This window comes from Nyctereutes procyonoides, unplaced genomic scaffold (genome assembly GCF_905146905.1).
Source record: "Nyctereutes procyonoides isolate TBG_1078 unplaced genomic scaffold, NYPRO_anot_genome, whole genome shotgun sequence".
Taxonomy (NCBI): Eukaryota; Metazoa; Chordata; class Mammalia; order Carnivora; family Canidae; genus Nyctereutes; species Nyctereutes procyonoides.
Genome location: NW_026575024.1, coordinates 35,952,593 through 35,976,055, shown reverse-complemented (window position 1 = coordinate 35,976,055; position 23,463 = coordinate 35,952,593). Strand labels below are relative to the sequence as shown.

Here is a 23,463-nt window from a genome sequence, read left to right as displayed (position 1 = left end):
ACCAGCTCTGATTTATTCAAGCACAAAACGTCAATACCATAATAACCAGGAGACACTGCCTTTCTGTAACAGAAGCAAAAACTTTAGAAATGTACCCATACCAACACTAAATGAGTGGTACTCTCCACTTAGATGTCTACTCTGTTACCTAGTGGGCAGGTTTCCTAGTGTGCATCCGTTATCATTTTCAATCTCCAAAAAGTAATATACAAAGAGTAGGCTTTAAAGATTTAACACAGTTTAAAATGATTAGGCAGGTACATATCAAGAGCTACAACCCACTGAAAAGTCAACGCATGCATTTTGCATTTTAAAAAAGCCATCACAGGGATGACTGGGTGGCTCAGTGGTTGAGCGTCTGCCTTCCGCTCAAGGCGTGATCCTGGAGTTCCCGGATGGACTGATCGAGTCCCACATCAGTCTCCCTGCGTGGAGCCTGCTTCTCCCTCTGCCTGTGTCTCTGCCTCTCTCTGTGTGTCTCTCATGAATAAATAAATAAAATCTTAAAAAAAAAATAAAAAACCATAACACGTTTCATAAAACATTAATTCATAAACTGACGCAAAGGTAAAAAATCCCAATACATACCCATTTTACCACTGGCATCCTCTGTTCAGTATATATAGAAGGCATGGACACACAAAATAATTGGACTTTTCCCCCCTCCCGCAATCCCAATAAGCTGGAGAACAAAGCAATGTGAAAAGGGGTACTGTGAAAATAAAAACAACCTCAAAGTCCTTCAATTGATGAATGTGTACACAAATCACAGTATATTTAGCAAGAGAATACTACCTAGCAATTAAAAAGAAATAACTATTGATACTTGCAACAAAGAAGGCTCTCAATCCTGAAAAGACACCAGCCACTCTTCCAACTTCCACCAAAAACCAGCACTCTAAGATTCCTTTTAGATAAGCCAAGAAATGCAAACTTATCTATAGTGACATCTATGGTGACAGAGAAATGAGTGGTTGCCTAGAAGACAGTGGCTAGGATTATAAAACAATACAAGGAAATTCAGGGGAATGATGCTGCTCCTACCCCATCCCACCATCCCCACTTTCAGAAGCAGGACTGAGAATTCCTGAGACAAGTGAGATTTGGATTTCTCATTACAGGAAGACAGAAGAGAGCAAGATGGCAAAAAAAAAAAAAAAAAAAAAAAAAAAAAAAAAAAACAAGGGGAATAAAAGGGCCCGAGGTTTTCCAAGTCAATACTGAACTGCTGAAAACATGCAGGCTTTTGAATTCAACTTGTAATAAATTAAAAGTAAAATATGTGCAAAGGTGTTGCCATGACTACAGTTACATTGATAATAGGCCAGGCTGACAAATCCTCAACCTTTTAGAATGCTAAATTGGTACCCTGACATCAAGTTGATGGACTAAAAGCACAGGAAAGAGGCTCCTGGGTGGCTCAGCCCCGTTAAGCAGCAGACCCTTGATTTTGGCTCAGTTCATGATCTCAGGACTCTTAGAGGGGGCCCCCCCCGCTTCCGGTTCCACACTGGTCCTGTTGCCTGCTTGGGATTCTCTCTTGGTCTTCCACTCTCGAATAATTTAAAAAAAAAAAAAAAAGTAAAAAAGAAAAACCCAGGAAAACATGTCGTATGGTCCACTGCGTGTAAAACATGTAATCAACTGACGATGTATCTATCGTTAACTAAGAAACACAGGTTGAGGGGCACGTGGGTGGCTCAGTGGTTAAGCCTCTGCCTTCCGCCCAGGTCGCTCAGGTCATGATCCCCGTGTCCCGGGAGGAGTCCTGCATCCGGTTCCCCGCAGGGAGCCTGCTTCTCCCTCTGCCTAGGTCTCTGCCTCTCTGTGTGTCTCTCACCAATAAATAAATAAAAATCTTAAGGGGAGGGGGGAGAAATCAAGAAACACATGTTGAAAAGAGACATTCTCTAGTTCCTGTTCTGAATTAACGTTCCTTGAATTTTAAGGTCCACTCGATAGAAAAGACTCCGATTCAGTGGGTCTTGAGGTGGGGTCTGGCGCTACAGTCTCTAAGAGGCTCGCAGGTGATGCCGGTCGGTGAACCGCACTTTGAGCAAGACACTAAGTAACCTGAAAATCGGTCATGAAATTAGCCACCTGGCCTACAAATGTGATGGCACGGGGGACCGAAGACCTAAGTGTCAGCTGATCCCTAGTACAGAAAAAAAGGAAGGTGAGGAGACCCAGGAAGAAGCAAAGGGATACCCGTCACAGTCCGGCAGCGCAAACAATCACAGGATATTGCTCCTTGCCCAGGTCAGCTAGACTGTAAACTCCGTGAAAGAAGAGGGTTGGTTGGTTGGTTTTCTTTTGGTCTCCTGCAGAATCCCGGTGGCCGAGCACACCGCGGGTTCTCCCTGAACGCAGGGAATGCGTGAATGGCCGGGCAGTACGTACCAACACCATTCGTACTTAGGTCGTGACTTAAAAAAGATTGAGAAGAGACTGTATGTGCACAGACGGCTGTGGGCAGCCACAGGTTGATACAAATACCTGGCCCATTCACCATACTCCATTTCTCCCTAGGGAAAAAAAATCTCCAGACCCCTACACTTCCACTTTTACGCCCAGGTTTTCCACACTCTTATGTTAACGACTCTTTAGCACTTGGAAACAATGAAAAAAGGTGGCAGCACAGGGGAAAGAACTCAGAAAAAGCTCAAAAATCAAAAAAGGAAAAAAAAAAAAAAACCCAAAGGGAGAGAGATGAGCAAACAGCTCGAGGGAAAGAACACCTTCGCTTGTGCGGAGTGCCAGGTTCTTACCTAGGATAGTAGCAGGGTTTGGGTTCGGGCTTTTATTAGTTTTGTTAGTGTCCAGGGTCACAGATGTAGTAGTACTCGGCTGAGGAACTCAGACTCAACAGGGAGCAGGCTCTCCAGCCCACCTTCAGATGCTTTGGGGACTCAAGCTTCGGCCTTACTTCCCCTTTCCCCGGGGTCTCCCCGTGCGTTGGTAAAAACGCAGCCGCCGCCCAAACACAAGATGAACGGGGCGGCCTCACAGCCGGCCGGAAGCCAAAACCAGCACCCAAGATGGCGAAACGCTGCGCGAGGGGCCCCGGATAGCGCGAGGAATCTACCCCAAAGAAAAATGGCCTCCGCCCGTTTTTCAAGGAGGGCCCAAAACAAAAATGGCGGAAAAGACTGGCTATTCGGAGACTAGGAACGCCGTATGATTGGCAGGTAATGAGTCGCGGTTACCCCTAGCGCTAGACAGCGGAGGCGATGGAGGGGGCGGGGAATACGCGTTTCTGTGGTACAGAGCTTCTAGATACCGGGAAACTACTAGCACAAGAGTTAGGTCATTAAAAAGGTCGGAAAGCAAAAGTGGCTTTCAGCTCAGGGCGAAAGCTCCGTGAGGGCGACGGGCTCTCACTGCGCATGTCCGCTTTCCAGCCCGATCCAGGGAGGCGGTGACGAGCGAGTCCTTCTCTCCCGGCTTTGGAGGCAGGCGTAAAAGAGGGCGGGGAATTGGCGCCTGACGACGAGTCGGGCGCCCTCGGAAGCGCGGGCGGCGGAAAGCCGTTGGCTACTTTGTCATTCGTTCAATAATAGCTCTGAAGTGCGCGCCACTAGGCAGACTCTGGGCCCTGACAGGTCCACTTGATGTTATTTAAATTCCTTAGTTTCGACTCATTTGCTGAGACGAACACCGAATAAGCGCCGCCCCCGGCCCCTTCCGGTCTCGGCCGAAGGCTTTCTGGGCTGAGAACCTCGCGAGAACCCGGAGGAGCGGCCTGGGAGCAGCGCCCGCCCCCGCGTCCGCGCCCGCGCCTGCGCCCGCGCCCACCCAGCGCCGCGCATGCTCCGTGTCCGCGCGCCGAGCGCTGGTTACCAGCACCGGCTGCGGCGGCTGCGTGGGGCCCGGCCTCTGGGGCCGGCTGGCGGCGGCGGCCTAGGGAGGCTCGGCGGCTGGCGGGCAGGTGAGAGCGCTGGCACCTCAGGTGGAAAACCTGCTTTCTGCCTGGCCGGAGAGAGGGGAGGTGGACTTGTTGGTGCCTCCCACCCCATCTCGGGAAGGTCACTGGTGTCTTCGCTGAAGGATCCTTGGGGGCGGGGGCGGGGGCGGGGAGGGGGCGGGGAGGGGGCCGGCTTCTTAGGAAACTGAAGAGCGACACTGAACGGAGCCGCAGCCCGTGTTTGCTGATGGGAGCGACCCCGCAGAGGGCAGAGTTCTGGGCGCAGACTGCCCCCGCCCCCGCCCCCGCCCGCGTCTGCGCGGCCACCCCGCCCAGGAGATGGAGGCGGTGTTCCCGCGAAAGCCCCGGCTCGCTGGGGCGCGTGACTGCCGGCCACGCCCTCGCAGGCCGAGGGCGCTGCGTGCCCGGGTCGGCCCGGGGCTGGGGCCACCGGACGAGGACCTGGGCGTCAGAAGTGTGCGCCGCTTGGTCGCTAGTGCCCGCTGTGTGAAGGCAGAAGCTGGGCTCCGCGGACTTGCCCTTATGGGGACGGAAATCCTTTAGAGGTGGAGGCCCCCTGGGCCAGGTGCACCTTTTTCTCGAGGAGGGCCAGGCCCGGATACTGTTGCTGTGTCGGAGGCTCTCAGTCCGGCAGTCGGATCCAGTCACTCATTCACTGACCTTGCCCATCTGTGCCCATGCTCCCATGTGTATGTATATTGGTGGCAGTGTGCTGAGCTGGCAGATTCGGCGGTGATCAAGGCAGACACGGTCCCTGACCCCCCTGGAGCTTGTATCCTAGCGATGGGAGGAGAGACCATAAACAAGTACTCTGATAACGAGCCAAGATGTTCCCGGATTATCCGAGGTTGGGTTCCCTGGGAAGCAGGCTCCAAAGAGGAGATTTGTGGGTGGGACGTTTATTAGGAAGAACTCGTTTGGGTCTCACAAAGGAATAAAGGGAGCAGGAATTGGTGGATAGAAAAAGTCAAGCTGCGCTGCAGCCCCAAGGGAACGTTAACTGTGGCCCTGGGGTCCACCTGGGTGGTCATTGGATGCCTGCTGTACTGAAAAGGAGGGGAGACTTAACGCTCTTTTCTACCAGGTCATTCCCGGAAGGGGGCTGGCAACCGAGGGCTGTCTCCGCAGTCCCGAGAGCTAGGGAAATAATCCCTTTCGTCCTTAAAGGGGATCGGGGTGGCTGCGATGGGCACAGCACTCCCCCACAACAGTAGGGCTTTGAAGGCAGTGGTGGGATGTGTTAGGGAGTAAAGGGTGTGGGAGAGGGAAGGAATTGAGAGTGGGTGCTCAGAAAAAGGCTGGGTAGGTGACGCGTGAATTACAGCTGAAGCCCGAGAATGAGCTCCCCTGTGCAGGACAAGGTGGGGGAAGATACTCCGCTTTTTGCTCTGCCCCGAGAGTACAACAGAAAACAAATGGCTGCTACCTTCTGTTACAGTGGGTGGCTGTTACTGGTTCCCATACACGCTGACTCCCTGCTATGACTAAAGATGGAGTACGTAAAAATAGATGGGAACTAATTCAGAGGAAGATAGAGGAGAAACTGAGAGGTCCAGAAGTTTTGAAAAGTCAGTGACTTTTGGTAAAGACTTTTAATCTCTACCGTTTTGTTTTGTTTTCTCTTGTTTTGGGGGGGGGGGGTTCCTGCTCGCATACAGCAGGTAATCATGTTTTATTTGGATCGTGCCTTTCTCTTCCCAAGCTTTCTCTTTGAGGACAGGAGCCATGCCTTATTCATTACAGTAGTCCCACCCTCACCCAGCCTAATGGGTCCATAGTACCCAATAGACATTTGGATAGAATTAATCTCGCACGTATTGGACGTGAAAATTGATAAGCCCAAGTGATAGAAACACTGTTTTGGGATCTGTCTCCACAATACTCTTCAGTTTTATAAATTACAACCAAATATTAATGGAAATATTAAATGATAATACACTATTGCTTTGGTCAGAATCTCCAGAGATGCCTATTTCTGTTAATTTGTATTAAAGATAATATCTTTCCAATAGTAATAGTTGCCATGTGTCGAGTGCTTCCCACGTACCAGACCCTGTACTAAGCCATAAATATATATATATATATATATATATATATATATATATGTAGTGATCTTCATAATGTAGCCAGTATTACAGACTATTAAATTGAGGCAGAAGAGAAGTGATTTGCCCAAGATTATAACTAATTTTTGGTGGTTAGAATTCAATTCCCATCATTACTTAATTCCTTTGCTGTTAAGTAACATAACATTTCAGGAGTTACCTTTCCTATAACATCCTAGAATCTGATTACAGCTCTACCTCCCTCTAATCTAAATAGCCCCAGAAACCTGGGAAGTTCTTTCATCAGAACCGGGGTAGTTTTATTCACATCTAGACTAACTGAAACTGCCAGTGAAGCAGGCCTCCTTTGTGGGGACGGCTTCCCTTAGTCAAGCATTCCTGTCCTCTCCTGTTTTTGCTATACTCTAGGCTGGCTCTGTTCCTTTTGAAATAATGAAAATGAACAATAGCTAATCACGGAGTCCAGACTAAATGGCACAAATGTATTTACTTCACGACAACCTTGTGATGTGGAAGTCATCATTGCATTCATTTTACAGATGATGACACTGAGGCATAGTGAGATTAAGGGACTCTTCCAAAGTCAAGCTAGTTGTGAAGTGCTGAGGTGGAGATTGAAAGCTCAGGCAATAGGATTCCACAGTTCATCCCCTTAATCGCACTACCCAGCAGTGCCTTCTTACTAAAATGATTTGCTGTCCTTTACCTTCTGAAAACTGGTAAATAGAAACTAGATCCTGGTGGGCTTCGGTGCTGTACTAAGAAATTTAGATTTCACCTTCAAATAAAAAATATCACTAATCGCTTCTAAGCAAAGCATAAACAACCAGATTTGGGTTTTTTGCAAGATGGCTGTTAAATGGTTGGAGAATATTTAGGGAGGAGCAAAAGAGAACAGTGGTTCTCAAACTTTAACTTAAAAAACACAGATTACTGGACCCCACCCTAGAGTTTATGATTTGGTAGGTCAGAGGTGGCCCAAAAACTTGCCTTTCTCATAAGGTGATGATGCTAATGCTACTGATGAGGGGACCACACTTTGAGATTATAAGCAGGGACATCACGTGAAGTGATGAGGGTCTGGACTATCACTGTGGGGAGAGGTTATATGAGATTATCATGTCAAATGGCAGGACTGGGTGCTGACTTGATGAGGAATACAAGGAAAAGGCAGAGACCACTATATCCAGACTTTTGAATTCGAAAGGCTTAGTAGGTAATGCTTTTGTTTTTGTTTTTTAAATCTTTTTTTTTTTTTTTTAATTTATGATAGTCACAGAGAGAGAGGCGCAGAGACATAGGCAGAGGGAGAAGCAGGCTCCATGCACCGGGAGCCCGATGTGGGATTCGATCCCGGGTCTCCAGGATCGCGCCCTGGGCCAAAGGCAGGCGCCAAACCGCTGCGCCACCCAGGGATCCCTTGTTTTTGTTTTTTAACCAAAATAGTTAATAGAGGTAGAACAGCAGTTTGGGAATGAAAGAGGATTCATATTTATGTGAAATGAGTTTAGACTGTTTGTGGGTACAGGTAGAGGTGAACAGTAGCAGTTGGATGTGCGTGAGCTGGAGATGAAGGTGCAGCCAACATTGATGGATGGATGTGCTATAATAGGAGCTGTGGATGTGAGTGAGACCACCCAGAGAACGGACACAGGGAAGAGACAGAGACGACTGAGAACAGATCTTTGATGAGGGTGAATAGGTGGATAGAAACCGAGGAGCCATTAAAGGAGACTCACAAGGAACAGACCAGAGTCCCAGGTACTTATGGGAGTTCCTGGAACACATCAAAATGCTTCAGAGATCAAGTAAGGGAGAGATTGGTGATCTTCACAGAGCAGTTTCCATGGAGAGTGGAGAACAAAAGCAGATTACTTGAGTTTGAAGATGGAAGTGGGAAGTGACCCTAGGAAAGGATTCATTATTTGAAAGGAATCCGTGTGCATAGTAGCTGGAAGGGAGACTGGGAAAGGGCAGTTGCTTTAGGAAATTTGTTTGGGCTCTTCGATGGGGAAAAATGGTCAGGTTTTGCAGAGGAGGAAGACCCATTATAAGTAGGAGGTGGGAGATGTAAGAGGGATAATGGAGTAGCAGGAAGGAGCGTAAGATGAGCTGAGATGGATCAGTTTTACATGTGAGACAGGAAGCTCAGAGTGCTAATACCCAGTAGCCACAATTTCTTTTGGCCATGAGGTTAGCTGCAGAAACAGGTGCAGAGTAAAATAGAACTCTTGAAAATGATGAAAATAGAAATCGCTCTTTTAGGGATTCAGAGCTAACTAGGGGTATGTGGTCACTGCTGTAGCCCTAAGGGGCCAGTTAACTGCACACTTGATCTGGAACAATCTGCCTTTCAGCGTGATACGCACTCCCCTTCCCCGACCTTCCTCAGCATCAAATGGCAGCCAGTTGTAAAAACAGCAAGGGAATATAAAGTTTAAGTGTACTTAGGTATAAACTCTAAACAACAACACAACCTTTCTGATACACAGCCTGAAGTAAACTGATTTTCTTTTTCATTAGGACCTAATCACTCACTCACTGTTCAAATTTTGGGCTGCCAACAATTAGTAAAGCTCCCATATAAGTTGTGATGCTTTCAGTATATTATTTATTTATAAAGACACTGAATTCACATCAATGGTGGGAGAGGTAGTAGAGACCATAAAATACATAACGGTTGACCTTCACTGTGTTCTAGACCAGCTGTGCTATAAGCACAGTAGCTACTGGGTGTAGGTCAAGCCGACCTTGGGAGTGGGGAGAACTATGGTAGGATTTTACCAAATAGAAACTTTAGAACTTGGGTATGATCCACTCAGTTCTCCAAGAGCTGATAGTAATGTATTTGGTGTGTGTGTTTTTACAAGATGAAAATTCAGCAAAACTGTTATTTTTGATGATACAGATAGAAAAGGGGGGAAAAAAGAAACTCTTGATCCCTAATATGTCAGTCAGTTGAATAAGCATGAAGACAGTACACAGAAATTTCAAATGTATACACAGAAAGTGCCAACATTTAAACTGCCATATTAAAAACTGAGGATATTTTTGATGTCAGAGATTGGAGTTCAGAAATGAAGATTTCCCAAATAACTAAAGCCACCATTATCATTGTAAAAGAAAAGGCCTTCTACAGCTCCAGTAAACTTCATCACATACAATTACAAGATCTGGGCTAATTGTTTGTTTAACATTCTGTCTAATGTCCTCTTCACATTTAAATTACTTTTGGTGGAAGTTTTTAAAAATCGATTATTTTTCAAATACTTTTAAGCAGAGCGGTAATGAAAGCCTGAATTAGAATCTACCTTACATTGTGTCCAAAAGACCAGCAGATGGCACTCAGCAAGCCCGGTAGACAAAGTGATGACCTTTTACAGAATATTTCTTGGACCTAGGTTGCTGTAGGCCTAATTTAGAGATGGCCAGTAACAAAACTTGATGGTTGTAATTGACATGATGCTACACAGAAAGAGTAAACTGACATCTAGAGCCAGGCTGTTTAGGATTTGGTAGGAAGCTTCATTGCCTTTTGGTCCTTTGCCTTACTGTCCTGTTCTGTCACCCAGAAACCTTCATTTAGCTTGGATGTGACAAGCTGCAGCAAGCCTGTCAGAGGCCTTAGCGGTAGAAATTGAAGAGATAATTCCTGTAATACATAGTAGAAGGAGGGAGAGTTGCTACTTTAGATACAGAAATACTGTAACTTGAGATACTATTTGTGGTCTGAAGTAATATATCTGTGTTTTCCTTTCTTGGCCTTTTTATTTATATGTACTCAGAAGATTACAATATTTTATTAAGGTGGAGGAGATAAAGCAAGCTTCTCCCCATTTTGTTCATTAACTCTTGCTGTTCATTCTATACTAAGAATTAAGCTAAAGAAAACTGAACTAAAATTAGCACAGCTAATCTGAACTATTAGTAGGTCACAGATGTGTATTTGCAGGATATAGACTCTTAATTTTGGATAAGTTGGCACAAGACCAGTGTTAACCTCTTACATACCTGACATGAGAATCAGAAAAACATGTCAGGCTTAATGCATTAGGATAGTTGATCTCGGTGACTCTTACAAGTGAGCACGATGCACTCAGAATGTTCTTCTTGTCCATCATCGTGCACTGAAAATTCTGATTAACTCTACTGCCAAAGCTGGGTCACTAATTCTTGACTTTTGAAAATGGCCTGAAAGAATACCAGCCAAGATTTTAGGACTCCAAAATCCAAGCTGAGTCCCACAATTAACTGAAAGTAATCTTGGAATCAATCATTTATTGTTTCCTCATTTATGAAGTGGCCTCATAAAACTGCTATGAAAACAAAATGAGAAAAAATGAGAAACCTTTGGAATAATGCAAGATTAGAGTATTTAAAAGCATTATCTGTGTTAAGATTGCCTCTGAATGTATTTTAAATTTAACGAAAGGCCTTTCAATCAATAAAACTATACATGCTATTTTACTTGACCTAAACTTAGTAATTTTACTTCTATTCTCTCCCTTTCTCTCATCTTTCCAAGAGTCCCATGCTTTCTTGGTTTGTTAAAAGTGCGCTTAAAGAAGATTCAGAAAAGATAAGAGAAAGGCAGTTGCAGGTCCACCAAAGTTGGGTAAGGAGGAGGAAAAATCATTCTGCTCTCATTTCTGTTGCTTCACTCCAGGCAAACTTGTAAAGCTCAATGAATAAACAGGAAGGACTTCCTTATTTTCAGGGACCAGCCTGTTACTGTTCATCAAATCTGATCATTTTGAGTGCATTCTTGTTTTGTTTCAGACTCAGGAATCTCTCCTGTCAGTAAAAGAGCTCTATCTCACTTGCAATGACTTGCCAGGTGTTTTGAGGGAAGGACTATCTCAAGAGAAGTTGTATTTAGCTTAATTTCCCATTTCCCAAACTGAATCTCAGTATCCCTTCTGCTCAGGAATACTATGAGACTTTGTAAAAGTCAAGGTTTTAAAAATGTCATAAATTCATTTGGAAAATGAGTTGATGAAAAAATCTGATAATTCTTTATGTTATCCTGAGAAGCAGCATATAGGGACTATAAGCAAGGACTCTGGAATATTTTCAAGAATATTTGTTGCCATAGCACATTTAGCAATAAATTTTAACATTGAGACAAATCTCAAATTTCTGTCCATCAGAGATCTATCAAATTAGCTTATCTGCATACAATCAAAAACTATGCAGCTATCAAAAATAATGAAGATTTATATTCTTAGGCAAGAAAAGATTATTAAAACAGCATGTAAAGATGACAGACGTTTTGAGCTTTCTCAAATTTTAATTTTTAAAGATTTTATTTATTTATTCATGAGAGACGCAGGGAGAGAGAGAGAGACAGAGACACAGGCAGAGGGAGAAGCAGGCTTCATGCAGGGAGCCTGATGTGGGACTCGATCCCAGGTCTCCAGGATCATGCCCCTGGCTGAAGGTGGCACTAAACCACTGAGCCACCAAGGCTGCCCTATATTTTTTAACTTTAAAAAGCAAGCCTAGGGATCCCTGGGTGGCGCAGCGGTTTGGCGCCTGCCTTTGGCCCAGGGCGCGATCCTGGAGACCCGGGATCGAATCCCACGTCGGGCTCCCGGTGCATGGAGCCTGCTTCTCCCTCTGCCTGTGTCTCTGCCTCTCTCTCTCTCACTGTGTGCCTATCATAAATAAATAAATAAATAAATAAAAAGCAAGCCTATATTATATTAGAAATGGCAGGATGCTACTTTTCATTTTGAAAAAATCCCACAGAAGAATTGAAAAAAGAAAAATTGTTAAAATTTTATCACCAAAATATATTTGATTGTATGTTAAAGCTTCACAAGAAGATAGGCACAAAATAAGGAGCATATCACCTCACTTCCAGGTTGAATGTCAAATTTCAAAAGTCTGTTGTTTTTTTTTCTTAAAACTAATAATGAGCTTTACTTAATAAAGTCTAATGTGTTTTGTCCTGGGAAGTGGGTTCTTCAGGCAATTGGATACATATGATTGCTGGAAAGCTATTATATGAAAGAAATGAAGGAGATTAAAGTTTCTGTACCAAATTTTAAAAGATTGCTAGTTCCATCTGGTTTGATGGAGATGGACTATTAGGTATACAGTGTGGTAGTATTTTTATGTAAATTTAAAAGCCCTATCATCCTGATCCTGATAGTTTTCCAAGCATCTCAGTACAACAGAATAATTACTGGAAAATAGTTACCTGCCTCTCACTCCCATTAGCCAAATCAATATATGAGATATAGAGGAAATGGGGGCATGTAGATGTTGCATAAACATTAAAGCAATTAATCATTAGATCAGTCTACATTAATTGCTAACCAGGAAGCCTGTTAACAGGACCTCAGTGACAATGGCCAATAATGAGTTTTCAACCAAAATAGATAATAATTCCCAGTTTTAACTAAGCCTAAGTGTAGAAAAAGATACATAGACCCTTAAGTTATCCTAATGGAAATGAATAATAGACTGTCAAACACAAAGTTTATGTAAATAAAATGGAATGCCTCCTTTGTCCTTAACCCTTGGATGACCCAAGGAGTCATTAAATGTACGCTAACTTGATGCTAATCCAGACTCTTCTCAAAGTTCACGGGTACATCATCACACATTGTGTTCTACATGGAGAGAATATTCTGTACACTTTCCCAAACATTGCTGTTACAGATTGTAGTTTATTTAATTGGTTCTGAATTTTAGTTATTGAGTTATCTGTCCCAACTTTATTATTTTATTCTTTTATACAAACAACTCTCTTTTCTGTAAACTGTTTCCCTAAAAGTTTATAATTCAAGAAAAATCTGATAAATACTGAATTATGTTAGTAATCAGGGAGAAGTAAACCGTGAATAGAAGAGATGCCATCCATTAAAAGTAGTGTGTCCTGATAACCTCATGTCGAGAGTGTCAGAGTTGCTGGAGTCACCGTAAGTATTGATGAGACTAGATATGAATGACGATATCTTTGAAACCTTTCATTGAAGGTATTTTGTGGACAAAATATCAAATCTGTCAACACAAGCCAGTTAACTGGGGCAGCCTGTCTCTCTTTCCCTCTATGAAGTAGTCCCTACTATAGTTCTTCCTCATTACCCCAAATCACGAAGGGTTTTATTGTATCTTCAAATTGAAGGCATTTTGTATAGTGGGCTTCACAGTGAAATTTAATGATACAGTTCATTGTGATTGGCTTTCTCCAGAGACAGAACATAAGTATGTCAATAAAAGGTATGGTCCTTAAAGGTTACAAAAAGTATATAGGATATAAGAGCACTTTATCTTTTTTATATATTTTATTTATTTATTTATTCATGAAAGACACAGAGAGAGAGAGGCAGAGACACAGGCAGAGGGAGAAGCAGGCTCCATGCAGGGAGTCTGATGCAGGACTCGATCCAGGGTCTCCAGGATCATGCCCTGGGCCAAAAGCAGGCACTAAACTGCTGAGCCACCCAAGGGTCCCACAAGAGCACTTTAGAACAGGAAAAGGGCATAGAATACTTTCAGTTACAAAGTAGGCCATTATTTTTTCCATATAATAGTTTAAGTTTTACAACAAAGTCCTTATAAAATTGATTTTGGACACTGGGAGAAAGGGTTTCTAATGCTGGAAGTGATATGTGTACATAGGCATAACTCTAAGCTTTCTGTTTATTTCTTTTTTAAGATTTATTTATTTTAAAGACAGCACATGTGCTAGAGTGGCACATAGGACAGAGGGAGGGAGGGAGAATCCCAAGCAGACTCCCTGCTGAGCACAGAGCCCCACACAGGGCTGGATCTCACGACACTGAGATCATGACTTAAGCGGAAATCAGGAGTCGGATGCTCAACTGATTGAGCCACCCACGTACCCCTCTATTTTTAATACACACAGAACACTGAGACAGTTAAGGTGTTTAACTCATTAGCAGCATATTTTAATCTTGACTTAAAAGGGAAAAGAGTAAAAGTTTTGTTCAGACATTTTTCTAATGGCATTCATACAAAATTATTGTAACATAAAAGACTGCATGGTACTGAAACTCAGATACATGCAGTTGAACCTAATTCTAATTCTTAGTTATACTCCTTAGTTGATGGAGTAGTCCTTATTGCCTTTCTGTGCTCAGAAAGGAACTCTGAAAGTGGGCCCATGCATACTGTCATAAGTCTAACCCCTAAAGTCTAATGAGCATCCTTTAAATTAAAAAGTATGAGTTTTTAATTTTTTTTTATTTATTTTTTATTTATTTATTTATGATAGTCACACAGAATGAGACAGAGAGGCAGAGACACAGGCAGAGGGAGAAGCTGGCTCCATGCACCGGGAGCCCGACGTGGGATTCGATCCCGGGTCTCCAGGATCGCGCCCCGGGCCAAAGGCAGGCGCTAAACCGCTGCGCCACCCAGGGATCCCTATAATGAGTTTTTAGAGGTTGTCCAGACTCAAGTTCCCAAACCCAACAGATCATCAAAAACAGACTTCCCGGACCACACCCCATGCTTTCCAAACCCAAGACAGAGGAAAGGAATCTTTTTAAATACCACCTAGCTTTGTAACACCAGGCAGGCTACTAGCCCCAATTTCTCTTTGTAAACTGGGTAGACAGTAAACCCTATAGGGTAGAGTTATTAGTTATAAGGGTAAACATTAAAATCCTGTGCTTCCGGACATAAGTAGAAATGGCATTAATTCATCCTACCTCAGAGCGCATGCCAAAGTTCACTTGCTACACGTGGAATCCATGCATGACTGTCCCAATCTCAGCTGAAACACCATCACGTGTGTCAGAATGCAGAATCTAAATTCTTAGTGCATGTATAAGGATTACCATTTGATTCTTCTGTTAAAATTCTGACTAAATGTAATTTTTTTAAATCTAATTTTACTGTGGCTCAGAGAATATATGATTAATTATATAAGGAAAATGATATCTATGCATGAGCATTTCCAAAGATTTCTATAGCTTTTCTAGCAGGTCATATGGCTCCTTTACAATCTTTAACTAAAGGTTTATGTTGCTTTATAAGTTTCTCAAGCCTGACTTCCTGCTATCCCCTTGAACCTACAACATATCCTTTTTTTTTTTTTTTTTTTTTTTTTTTTTTAATTCATGAGAGACAAGGAGAGAGAGATGCAGAGACATAGGCAAAGGGAGAAGCAGGCTCCATGCAGGGAGCCCGACGTGCGACTCCATCCCGGGTCTCCAGGGTCATGCCCTGGGCTGAAGGCGGCGCTAAACCACTGAGCCACCCGGGCTTGCCCCAACATACCCATTTTTGTTAGTTAATATTACACTATATTGCGCCCCAAAATATTTAATAGTTGACTTTTATTAGAGTGCAATATTCTACTTGTAGGAGTTCATAGATGTAACTTGAAGGGAGTTGTTTTGTTCTTGTCTCTACTTTACCTGTTACCCTTTCCTAGGTTCACTGATGCTGAAGTACTATGAGTTTTCAGAACTTCTGGAAAGACTATAAAGTTCTAATTGTTATGGTACCTTTAGTTGGGCTCATACATATGGGATGGCACAGAATCAAGAGCAGCCCTGTTTTCCAAATGCCTAATAAGGACAATGTTTCTGAGCCAGAAAATCCGGAACTTGGATGTCCTCCGAAGAATCACATCCAAGGGAAATAGCAGGCTTGGAATCTTCAGGTAAGTTCAGTTTAATCTGGTCAACCAAATGGTATGTTCCAATGATGAGAAACGTAATCTTTTTTTTTTTTTTTTTTTACAGATTTTATTTATTTATTCGTGAGAAACACACACACACACACACACACAGAGGCAGAGACACAGGCAGAGGGAGAAGCAGGCTGGGAGCCCGACGTGGAACTCGATCCTGGGTCTCCAGGATCACTTCTCGGCCAAAGGCAGGTGCTAGACTGCTGAGCCAGCCAGGGATCCCCCGAGAAACATAATCTTTAAAAAAAAAATAGCTCTGGGAGGAAAAAGTTGGTAATAAGTTACCTACTGTTTTTATTATGACCCACTGATATAATATTATTCTGCGCTTGCTTCTAGAAAAGTTTGTTCCATGGAGACCTTGACAGTTGCCTTGCAGAGTCATTTGAATGAAAGGAGAAAGAATAGCCCATTACTTATCCTTTCCTTTTCATTAAGGGTGTCGCAAAGATCATTTGGGTGTGTCCAAAAGAGCAGTTGTCTACTTGCCATAAATCCATCCCAGAGCACATAAATCTGTAACTTATAAAAGTTCTCTCCTTTATTTTTATTGTTCTGTTTCTTTCCAAGGCAAATAATACTAATTGTATTCCTTCTTTAATATCTATAATTTTTTTGTATCTAATATTTTAGCTTCAAAATAATTTACTTTTGAGTCACTAAAGTAAGAGAATATAGTTACATAATTGAGGATTATAATCCCTCAAGTATAATTCTAAAATGTTCTAAAATCCAAAAGGTTTTGTCATAATTCTTTTGGTAGCAAAACTTGATCTTAACACATGAGGCAATTTACAGTCTGTATTTCACTCAATATGAATATTTAGTTTCACTGCAGAAATACTGTTATGTTTGATTATGAGTGTTATGATTATATTGCTTATAGGTATTAAACTCTATAGTATTTTGATTATGGGTACTAGTCACTATATTATTTTTCTAAAATCCCATAAATTCTGAATTATGAAATTAATCTGGCCCCAAATAGAGAATTATAGCCCTATAATTGTGAAGCATTTTCTATCTTAATATACCTTTTGACCTTCAGATAAGTAATAATGTGCTTTAAATTTTGACATAAGGTAGGTCAATTTAGGATCAGCTCCTTATAGAAGGAAGACTTCAGTAAGATTTTCCTCGTTCTTAAAAGGTCTATGATTTTGACATATGATAAAGCTATGATATAATATTACATTATTTTAAATCAAGATTTTATTTTTAAATGCTCTCTCAAAGAGAAAGGGAAGAGCATGGCTTAAAGTATTAAACAATTATTATAAAAAGCCAAATAGTAAAATATCAGAAGCTTCATAAAAAAGTATCCTTAAGACATTCTGTGTAAGATTTGTGTTTATAAAGGGAGTTTTAGTGGACATGATCAGGGAGTTAGAGTTTATTAGATGCTTATTTTTTTTTTATCTCTGAGCTTTTCTAGACTAATGAAATCATTAGAGAGAGTGCATAGGTGTGCGTGTGTAGAGGGAGTGAGAATTCATGTATAGTGTATTATAGTGTGTATGTGTATTACTTATGGCATAATTTTTTCCCCTTTAATTCTTGTCCTAGGAGTTTGGAGGCCTGCTATAGCCAAACTTTGAGGTTTGTTTTCTCCTTCTGTGAAAAGAAATACAAGGAATATTATTGAGGTATTCCTAGAGGAAAAGTAAAATTGAGAAAAGAAAACATCCCCTCTAAAACATTAAGGTAAAAATAGAGATTTTGGATGTCAGTGTTGCAGCACTTAGAAGTCTTAGAGTGATCAACACTGCTAGTCAAGCATCAGATACTAAAACAAGTTTGGGATGAGCAAATGTTAAACCAGATTCATTGTGACTTAAATACTGATTCTATCAAAAAAAAATGTACTGCTATATGTACCTTATTATTTTTTAATTTTTACTTTTTGTAAGATTTGTTTATTTTAGCGAGGGGGGGTGCACAAGCAGGGGGAGATAGACTCCCTGCTGAGCACAGATTCCCAACACAGGGCTCAATTCTAGGATCCGAAGATTATAACCTGAGCCCAAATCAAGTCTGAGGGGCACCTGAGTGGCTCAATGGTTGAGCATCTGCCTTTTACTTAGGTCCTGATCGCGGGGTCCTGGGATTGAGTTCTGCATCAGGCTCCCCATAGGGAGCCTGCTTCTCCCTCTGCCTATGTCTCTGCCTCTCTCTCTCTCTCTCTCTCTCTGTCTCTCATGAATAAATAAATAAAATCTTCTAAGAAAGAAAGAAAAAAAGAAAGTCACTCAGTCAAGTCTGATGCTTAACCAGCTGAGCCACCCAGGCACTCCATAACTTTTACTTTTATTATGGAAAATTGCAAACATACCCCAAAATAGAGAATAGTATATTCAACTCTTTTTTTAAGATTTTATTTATTTATTCATGAGAGACACAGAGAAAGAGGTAGAGACACAGGCAGAGGGAGAAGCAGGGGACCGGATGTGGGACTTGATCACAGGACCCCGGGATCACGACCTGAACCAAAGGCAGACGCTCAACCACTGAGCCACCCAGGCATCCCAGTATATTCGACTCTTGATTATCCATCACCCAGCTTTAACACTTAACAATATTCTCCCAGTCTTCTTTTATCTATCCTTCCGTCTCCACCCCCATTTTGATTGCTGCCAGTATTTTAAAGCAAATCCCAAGCTTCAGTGTATATCTTTAACATTAAGGATAAATACACACACAACTGTAAGTGCATTATAACACTGAAAAAAATTTCTTTTTTCATATAGCACAAGCTATCTTTTTTTTTTTTTGTATATTTTTTTATTGGAGTTCAATTTGCCAACATACAGCATAACACCTAGTGCTCATCCCGTCAAGTGCCCCCCTCAGTGCCCATCACCCAGTCACCCCATCCCCCCCACCTACCTCCCCTTCCACTACCCCTTTGTTCATTTCCCAGAGTTAGGAGTCTCTCATGTTCTCATTTTCACTGATATTTCCGAGTCATTTTCTCTCCTTTATTCCCTTTCACTATTTTTTGTATTTTATATTCCCCAAATGAATGAGACCATATAATGTTTGTCCTTCTCCGATTGACTTACCTCACCCAGCATAATACCTTCCAGTTCCATCCACGTTGAAGCAAATGGTGGGTATTTGTCATTTCTAATGGCTGAGTAATACTCCATTGTATATATAAACCATGTCTTCTTTATCCATTCCTGTTTGATGGACACTGAGGCTTCTTCCACAGTTTGGCAATTGTGGACATTGCTGCTATAAACATTGGGGTGCAGGTGTCCTGCTGTTTCACTGCATCTGTATCTTTGGGGTAAATTTCCAGCAGTGCAATTGCTGGGTCATAGGGTAGCTTTATTTTTAACTCTTTGAGGAACCTCCACACAGTTTTCCAGAGTGGCTGTACCAGTTCATGTTCCCATCAACACTAAAAAAATTAATGGTAACAACTTACTACCATTGGATACCCAGGGCCACGTATTTATTTCCAAATTTGTCTTTTAAAAAATATCCTGGGGATCCCTGGGTGGCTCAACAGTTTGGCGCCTGCCTTCGGCCCAGGGCCTTATCCTGGACTCCCGGGATTGAGTCCCGCGTCAGGCTCCTTGTATGGAGCCTGCTTCTCCCTCTGCCTCTCTCTCTCTCCCTCTCTCTCTGTGTGTCTCTCATGAATGAATAAATAAAATCTTTAAAAAAATAAAAAATAAAATAAAAAATCTCCTTTATAGGTGGTTTGTTGGAATTGGAATCCAAACAAGGTCCACATACTGCATTTGATAGATATTATCTCTCTCTTTTCAACTACTAGATTTCCCCTCCCAGTCTGCTGCTTTTTGAATGTCCCACATTCTGAATTTGGTTGATTGAGTCCTCATTTTGTCATTTCATGAGTTTCTCACTCCCGTATCTCCTGTAATCTGGTAGTTAGATCAGAAGGCCTGCTCTGATTTACTTTTTTTCTTCTTGAAAAAGAATACTTCACAGATGTGCTATTATGGTATACATCCTAGTGAACCATACTGTTTCACCTTTAATATCTAGTCCACTTTCAGTGTTGCTAAGATTAAAGTGCGTCATGGGGCACCTGTGGCTAAGTCAGTTAAGCTTCTGGCTTAGGCTCAGGTCATGATCTCAGGGTCCTGGGTCCTGCTCAGCAGGGAGCCTACTTGTCCCTCTCCCTCTGTTCCTCCCCACCCCTCGCTTGAGCTGTCGCACGCTCTCTCTCACATAAGTAAATAAAAAAAATTTTTTTAAGATTTTTTATGTATTTATTCATGAGAGACACAGAGAGAGAGAGGCAGAGATACAGGCAGAGGGAGAAGCAGGCTCCATGCAGGGAGCCCCACGTGGGACTCGATCCCAGGTCTCCAGGATCACTCCCTAGGCTGAAGACGGCACTAAACTGCTGAGCCACCGGGGCTGCCCAAATAAAATCTTCCAAAAAAATAATAAAATACATTATCAGTCCAATCTCTCCATTATAAAATCTATTATAAAATTTATTTATGATCAGGCACCTGGGTAGCTCAAGTCCGTTAAGTGTCTGACTCTTGATTTTGGCTAAGTCATGATCTCAGGATTGTGGGATCGAGCCCCATGACAGGCTCCATAATGGGTGTGGAGCCTGCTTGGAATTCTGTCTTTCTTCCTTTGACCCTGCCCCCCCCCAAAAAAAAATTATTTATGATCATTGTTCTAGTCTAGGCATTGGCAAACTTTTTTCTATAAATGACCAGACAGTAAATATTTTAGGCTTTGCAGATCATACAGTCTACTACTCAAGTTTCTATTGTAGCACAAAAGCATTCATTCATAATACATGAGCATGAGCCAATAAGAATTTATTTACAAAAATAGTTGGCAGGATATGGCCCATGGGCTGTAATTTGCCAGCCATCAAGGTGGTTTTCCTTAGGGGTTGCAAAATGATGTTCAAATTCTGTCATTCCTTTTCCATTTATGAGCTAGAACAACTTTCCCTCATCAGCAATTCAGTTACCCCTCAAAATGCATTTATCAGGAAAAGCAAGATAATTGCTTTATTTTCTTTATCAGTTTTTACAAAAATGAGTTGATGCCCTAATAGCAATGAGGGTTTTGGGGTTTGATGACAATGTGAATTCATGATTTTGCATATTATTTGAATTATCTCAAGCTATTATTATCAATATTCTTTTTATGACTCAAATTGTACCATCTTGGATGCCCTCCAAGTTGACGCCTCTTTTTTTCCTATGCTCTTCGATATGACCCAAATATGTTATTTTTTTTACAAAAAAACAGTCCTGAGCTCACCTTGTGTGTTTCTTACCTCAAACCTAGAATCAGCCATTTCTCCAAGGAAACCTGGCTTTTTTTTTAGGAGAAAACTTTACCTGTTTTTATTTCTTTAAATCATAATTTATAATGTATGTCTAAATTCAGAATACAGTCATGTAAATTTTACTGTTATTTTAATTAAGTTACCATTACTGCAAAAGCCTGCCTGCCAAGCCCATGCATCCAGGAAGTCAGTCGTTTATGTATGGTAGCCTTTGGAACTGGCCAGCCTTATAGAATATGTTTGGTTCATTTCATTTCTTTCAATTGTAGCTTGTTTTATATGGATCTAGACCCACAAGTTAGCAAATTTTGACATCCTAAAAATGATTTGGGAGTCACCAGCATTTTCAGTTTTCAGTGATTTCTTCCTTTCTCATTTTGTAGAGATATTAGCCAAAAGATGGGGTTACTGGTCTCACTACCACAAGACTGTTAGAGGTGCCAACTTAACAAATTCCACTTTTGAAAAGTTGCGTGTCACTGTTAACATATTGAAAAAAAAATTATTTTTTAACTAGAAAAATCATTTTATTGGTCTCAGTTTCCATTATGATTTATGATTTGTGTTGTACTATATCATGTAAAATAATGTATGGAAGTCACTTCACTAAGGTTTCATTTAAACGTATGTCCCAGATTTTGCTGAATCTAAAATAACCATTGAAATAATATTTAAGTACCTTGGCTGTTCCTGGCTTAAGATGAAAGATTTTTTCCTCATCTTGTAAAAAAAGACGACCAAAGCTTTATTGCAGGGAGAAAACTAGCCATCATTGCCTTTCCTTTATTGGGCCCAGTTGCCATGGTTACAGTCCTTTAAATGGGGAGGAGTGGTAACCAAAATAACACTTTGAATAACACTACCTCCCTCTCTTCACCTCTTTGCACATCTTCACATCACCTTTTTGGTCTGTATCACACTATGCCATAATCTACTTCAGGTATACTGTAGTCTGGTAGTCCAATTAGTTTTATTTATGCTAAATACTGTCCAAGTGATGAGCATAATTATCATATTCCTGAAAATAATAATTGGCTGAACCTTCACCTTCAAAGCACCTAACCTCAACAGATAAGGTCTATGACCTGAGATTTTTTATGTTTTTTGCACACATTATTAAAGTGTCAGGATTTTATGCCTCAAGGCACACAATTTATTTACAGCTTTGTTAAGGAAGCCAGCAGAAGTTGCACCTGTTAACATTTTATGGTATTTAGACCTTTTGAGATCAAATTGCAAATCAGATCCCATTTTTCTCTTTGTCAAACAGCATATCTTCTGGTTTTTATATGTACTGTCATTAATCAGAGTCTTGGAGAGGATTCAGTTGTAGGACATTAAAACTGACAATCATTGATTAATCAAATAAAACTGTATAAAATTAGTTCTGATGTTAGCCAAACATTGAAAACATGGTTTATTCTTTAAAAAAAAAAAAAAAAAGAAAAGGCAGACGCTTAACTGATTGAGCCACCCAGGTGCCCCCAAAAGACATGGCTTATTCTTTGGTACAATGTGCTGTGCAGATTTATACAGTTAGAGGTAGCCTGTACAATACAGAGTGTGTCTACTATAAAGAGACTAACAGTGCTCTTATTTCATAATTATTTACAAGCAGGGTTTGATGTAAGTGTATCTTTGTTTAGACCTACAGTTACCAAGTAAACCAGAATTCTAGAAAAAAACATTAAATCTTGATGTTAGAGAATAAAAACATTAGGGTTTTTTTTTTTAAAGACTCAGTTTTATAATGAGTTTTATAATGTAGCATTTCGGGATCCCTGGGTGGCGCAGCGGTTTGGCGCCTGCCTTTGGCCCAGGGCGCGATCCTGGAGACCAGGGATCGAATCCCACGTCGGGCTCCTGGTGCATGGAGCCTGCTTCTCCCTCTGCCTGTGTCTCTGCCTCTCTCTCTCTCTGTATGACTATCATAAATAAAAAAAAAGAATTATAATGTAGCATTTCTCTTATAGAGGCATAGTATTTTCAAATGACCTTACTGTAAGCTTTCTAGCTATGATGTTCTGCATTCCAAAATCATTCAGATATCAGTACTTTTTCTTGTAGGGATTCATTGAAGAACAAAGGAATGACTGTTAGTGGATTTTGTGGAGTCTTGTGCCAATTAGTAATTCCTTTATCTAAAGAGGGAGCAGAGCATCAAAATATTAAGCTGAATTCTATTAAATGTTTGGAATTACTTCTCTGAAATGTTTTTCCTTTATTTCTTACAGAAAGAAGCGTCTTTGAATCTGAGCTTGATATTGAAAGAAGAGATGAAAAACACCAGCTGGATTAGAAAGAACTGGCTTCTTGTAGCTGGGGTGTCTTTCATAGGTGTCCATCTTGGAACATACTTTATACAGAGGGCTGCAAAAGAATCTGTAAAATCTCAATCTAGAGGCAAACAACAGAGTATTGGAGAATGAAGTAAAAATAAATATTTGGAATTACTAATATGTCATTAAGTCATTACATGCTAATTACCTTCATA

At 41.4% G+C, this 23,463-nt stretch overlaps 3 protein-coding genes across 8 annotated transcripts in view; 2 read left to right on the top strand and 1 right to left on the bottom strand.

The window, feature by feature from the left end:
• SLX4IP (SLX4 interacting protein) overlaps window positions 1–2,994 on the bottom strand; it is a 257,746-nt gene extending 254,752 nt beyond the window's left edge. The window contains 1 exon segment of the mRNA XM_055301554.1: window positions 2,769–2,994. The gene's annotated coding sequence lies outside the window, so the exon portion shown is untranslated.
• A 121-nt stretch (window positions 2,995–3,115) lies between these two features.
• On the top strand, window positions 3,116–23,426 carry LOC129494672 (uncharacterized). Of its 6 annotated transcripts, none has more exons than XM_055301584.1 (4): window positions 3,782–3,928; window positions 5,364–5,493; window positions 15,407–15,637; window positions 17,234–17,371. In XM_055301584.1, the coding sequence occupies exon 3, from the start codon at window positions 15,428–15,430 to the stop codon at window positions 15,617–15,619; it is 192 nt and encodes a 63-aa protein (XP_055157559.1). In that variant the 5' UTR covers window positions 3,782–3,928; window positions 5,364–5,493; window positions 15,407–15,427; the 3' UTR covers window positions 15,620–15,637; window positions 17,234–17,371. The 6 variants fall into 6 exon arrangements, with proteins under 6 accessions (XP_055157562.1, XP_055157580.1, XP_055157543.1 ...); XM_055301576.1 differs by having other exon boundaries at window positions 3,783–3,928; window positions 5,364–5,507; XM_055301595.1 differs by lacking the exon at window positions 5,364–5,493 and adding an exon at window positions 12,819–12,920 and having other exon boundaries at window positions 3,796–3,928.
• LOC129494694 (uncharacterized) lies at window positions 23,246–23,426 on the top strand. The gene has a single exon (XM_055301619.1). The coding sequence runs from the start codon at window positions 23,246–23,248 to the stop codon at window positions 23,396–23,398; it is 153 nt and encodes a 50-aa protein (XP_055157594.1). The 3' UTR covers window positions 23,399–23,426.
• Window positions 23,427–23,463: the final 37 nt, after the last annotated feature.